Source organism: Bactrocera latifrons, unplaced genomic scaffold, assembly GCF_001853355.1.
Source record: "Bactrocera latifrons isolate USDA-ARS-PBARC rearing strain unplaced genomic scaffold, ASM185335v1 scaffold_147, whole genome shotgun sequence".
Taxonomy (NCBI): domain Eukaryota; kingdom Metazoa; phylum Arthropoda; class Insecta; order Diptera; family Tephritidae; genus Bactrocera; species Bactrocera latifrons.
This window is the reverse complement of record NW_017534930.1, coordinates 254116-258885: the sequence shown is the minus strand read 5'-3', so window position 1 is coordinate 258885 and position 4770 is coordinate 254116. Positions and strand designations below refer to the sequence as shown.

The 4770-nt window shown below is 37.7% G+C and overlaps 1 protein-coding gene across 1 annotated transcript; it reads right to left on the bottom strand.

The window, feature by feature from the left end:
• Positions 1–212: 212 nt before the first annotated feature.
• On the bottom strand, positions 213–1657 carry LOC108965741. The gene has a single exon (XM_018928336.1). It carries the CDS (start codon positions 1596–1598, stop codon positions 387–389), a length of 1212 nt encoding a protein of 403 aa, XP_018783881.1. The 5' UTR covers positions 1599–1657; the 3' UTR covers positions 213–386.
• Between the last annotated feature and the right edge of the window lie 3113 nt (positions 1658–4770).

Below are 4770 nucleotides of genomic sequence, written 5' to 3'. Positions count from 1 at the left end.
ATATAAAACATTTTGTAAATTAGCAATAAAGCAAATAAAGATCTTTTACGATCAAACTGGTTTCTCACTCTGAACCCTACCATATAATTGGTTTTAAGTGTATTAAATAGTATATATACATTCTTTGCTTTGCAAAATTGTGTAAATATTTTAAAACTAAATCCATCCACATACACACCTGTGTATATACGTATGTATGCACGCGTACTCACACAATGAAGCTAATCTTTTTATGTACATGCAGTATAAACAATTAAAAATAATAATATTAAATGTGAAATATGATAGGAATACATGTAATGCAACATTCGAATGTAACAAGAAACTCGTGCTACGAATATATGGAAATGTTAACTCTAGTCAAATAGTKATTCAAAAGTTGGTCCTTACGTCCTCGCTGATAAATCTTTTGTAAGTGTGCGTGTCTTACCGTGAGCYYACTTCGATCTAAGACGGTGTGACTGGAAGGAACTGCTCAGGGAAATCGGCAGACTTTCACCTCGTTTCAGTGCCTCCTCTCGCGGAACCAATTGATGTGTTGTGGGCGTTATCACTGTGTAYTTGGTRGTGGGCGCCAAAACTGTATAGTAMGAGTGCACTGGYACGCGCACAGTTTCGATGGTCGTCAACTTTGGCTGTCGTAAAGCTAARTCCGATTTATCTTGTAAATGTCCTTGACCATCGCCCTCGTATGTGTACAATGCGCGCGAGTTAAGTTGTTCGATTGGACTTAACAAATCGCTGAGTTTATAAGTCGTCATTTGTCGATCTGCGTTCGACAATTCGCCGTCACCATTTTCAATAGCAATATTGTCGCCATTACTGCCGTTTCTTTCGTCCTCACTACCTTCACTATCATCTTGTGTGCTTTGTACGTTGTCCAAGGTTATTAGTCCATTATCATCATCACCATCTGTATTTTCGGTATCTTCCTCTTGMTCCTGAGCTGTACCACCAACACCAATTTCAGCTGTCGCCTCAACATTCAAATTATTATTATCGGCATTCGCAGTTTCCGWTAATATTGCTAATATTTTACTTCTGGTACTTTCTAATATATTCGCCACCTCTTGTTGCGGCCGTTCAGASTTTTGTTGCCCGTCCAAGCTAAGTTCGCCTAGTTGTACAGCTTCATTTTGTGACGCTAATGCCGCTCTCAATTCCGCCTCACGGTACGCTTCGAAGTGCGCCTTCTTGGCTTCCTGTACTTCAGGCGTATCTCTYACCGGTAACGGTGCAAACCTATTGGGATTCTTAGGTGCTTTGGGTAAGTTGGTAGCGGCAGCCTTAAAACCTTGATTCCGCCCGGCCTCATACTTCACTGTCTGCAACTTTCCATCTGCATCAACATACGAATAAAATCCGCGCGATGAACCGTCCAGCGAGAGATACTCAGCCTTAGCAGATTGATCAGCACTGTAGCCATAAGAGTAAAAACCATTTGAATCCTGCTCGTGATATTGTGTGTTAGCCGGTGCGGTGTCCTTTTTGTCTAGCGTTGCACTCTCTAATTTGGCAAGCAATATCTCGTTGGGTGTATAATGTATGGTCGACGCTGTGGTGAGGGTCACCCAAATCAAAGCAAGTATTATCCGCATTTCGAAACAGAAGTTTGAAAGGATGCGAAATATCCAAATTATCTGCAATATGCGTTGAAACTGTGTCCACCTTTCAAAGCTGCGAAACCACTAACTTAAAGTAATTGTGAACCGTTTCATTTATATTGTATAACACCCCTTCGAAGAATCTGTTGCACGCGCCAGCCAATCGCTCGCTATATTTGTGCAACAATTTGTTGCAGTTTGTGGAGTAGACGGTGCGTGGTACTTGTAGTATCTTTTACGAAAAAGTGCGATTGTCATAAATAGTGACCTCGAAAAGCAGCCAATAGACAAATACCGGCAGCCACCAGTAAACAACAACCACCAACCTGAGATATCAGTTGGCACAGCACTTTGGCACTCAAGAAGCCCAGCTTGGCGGATTATTTTACAGACCAAATGACATACTGACATCATGCTATTATTTACCCAACCAATCTCTGGTTTGTGTTGAAGCGCACATTCGCCTCAATGTTTATACAATTCATACCGATGTCTTAATGGTTGTATGTAGACAACAGATCTATCGCTTCCGATGTTGTAATAACGAACTTCTTATGTTCCTACCAATAAGTTTATTAACGCTTGAAGACCTATTAAATATCAAATTTGCTAAAAAAAAACAAAAAAAACAAAAAAAGTTGTAATATGCAGAGTGTCAGCTTTCACTGCGGCATAGTAACTTCCAAAGTCTGAAAGCTGTTATACTAGTTGAAATGTTGCAAAGCCGACGTAATATATTTGCAAATACAAATTATTCATTGCTATGCACAATAGGTTGGGTGAGAAAATTAGGTGAGCAAAACTAAGATATAATCTATGGCAAAAAAATACCCAGAAATTGTAAATAAAATRTTTAATTATTTATTTTCTCGCTTTCAAAGTATTATGCTTATGTCAACGATTTTTGCCGTCCTCGAAGTACTTTTCCGAGATACTTTTGGGATGGCCTACAGATCCTTCAGCGAATTTTGTCTGATCTCTTCGATCGGGCTCTCTCGCCGTCTCTCTAACACCTGCCTGACGACTTTCATGCACCATATTCTTCACTTTGTTAATATTTTCATCAGTTGAAGTGGTCGAGTGTCGTCCAGAATAAGGCAAGTGTCTTCAACGAACTCTCGACCGTCTTTAAAGGCTTTATACCACTAGTAAGCTTGTGTTTGTGATAAAACTGAATCACTGTAAGCCTTTTTCCAACATCCGTAACGATTCCACACACGAAATTTGGTTAGAAGTAAAACATTTGAGACAAATTCTTTTATTCGATATTTTTATCCATTGCAAAAATCACAATGCACTGCTGAGGAGTACCAACTTAAGCAGCTGCTGTAAACAAAATGGTTGAMAGATCACGCTCATATTTGGCATAGTAGTTAAGGACAGTCCTACCAAAAATACCTTTCTTTGAAATAATATTTATCCGTGGAATTTCATAACAAGTTCGGTGTGTTTTTTGTCACATTTTATGTAGTATTGTTCAAATAAGTATTGTTAAAACCAAACTTAAACTCCATATGCCARTTTGTCCGCAGTAGCGAGGTTCATCCTAATAACTACCAACTACTGAAGCCTAATCAAGTAAACTTACTGGGCATATGTATTTTCCGCTTCCTTGAGAAAAACTATAATGATATAAGTGGTAGGAATAACCGGTCTTCCGATGCGGATAGGTTATACTGGACCCGTTAAAACTTGTTCTTACAACCACATGCCATAGAATATTGGCATTGGTATCAAACCAAATATAAATTTAGTTGTTCAGTGTTTCGCTAAGACATAAATTGATATTTTCTTACACTCAAGTTATAGCAAATGCCTTTGTAGAGAACAAAGAACAGTGAGTCAAATGAAGATTTCTTATTTTGTGCAGGTATTAGGCAATATATTCCCAGCAATTAAATATACCATACATAGTGTTTTCCACTTTATTCGATTTAGACTTGGATATGAATGAAAGTTCTGTGCTTTCGGCAATTTAGGGTTCAAACGTATCTCAAAATTTAATCCTTTTAAAAGTGGACGAAGAAATAATAATAACAAAGATCTTTATCTTGATTTAATGCGGTCAGTTTGAATGGCAGCTATATAGTCCGATCTGAACAATATATTCGGATATTGCTTTCCATAAGTATCTATGCCAAATTTTTTGATGATACCTATTGAAATAAAAAAAAATTGTCCATACAAGACGGCGCCACTTCTAACTTATTGAGAGAACACTTCGGTGTGCAGATAATTTCACGTTTGGGGCCAGTCAATTTACCACCAAGATCGTGTGATATTATACCGTTATCACATCTTTTTTCTGTAAGGATATGTAAAATCTAAGGTCTAGGCTGATAATCCCGCTTCGATTCAGGCCTTGGRGCCGGTCAAAAGACTCGAACGAGTCATCGACTCAACGGGTCAACATTTGATAGAGATAATCTTCAAAAAATAAATGCCAGAGATTGTACTTTCGAATAATAATAAACGTTTTCCATAAAATTTGAAGTCTCTGTGCTTTTTCTTTAAAAAATTTCTTAGATCGTCACAGTGATCATTTATATATAGTATGTATAGTATGCTTTATAGGGTCTCCGGTGTTTTCTTTTGGGCGTGACAAACATCGTGGCAAACTTAATATACTCTATTCAATTGCTTTCCGACATGATTTTTTTAATGCTTCGTTAGACCTCTGAATGCGCTGTGGTACTAAAATCCTTAAAAATCAATACAAAACTTTCACAACTATAATGAAGTTTCTTTAAACCTATACCAACTATTCAGTCCGCCTATTAAGTTATTAAGTTGCCAAATATATAAATAATCTATGATTCCCAACTTTTTTACTCTGACTCATTATTACTTATTATACCCTAAATTGGGCATACACGTCTGGTAGTAACACCAGGAGACCCCACAAAATGTACATATGTATGTAGGTGTATATATAAATAGCTAAGTCGATTTAGCCAAGTCTGCCTTTCCGAGCGCCCGTTTGTTTGCATATACGCGAACTTGTTTTAGCTTTTGAGATATCGATCTGAAATTTTGAACACGTTCTTTTATCAACAAGAAACTGCACATTAATAGTTATATTATCAGTAAATAATCTAGCTAATACAACAAGTATGCACTCTTCACCTATTGCCGGCGTCATATTCATAACTCACCGACAGTTGGC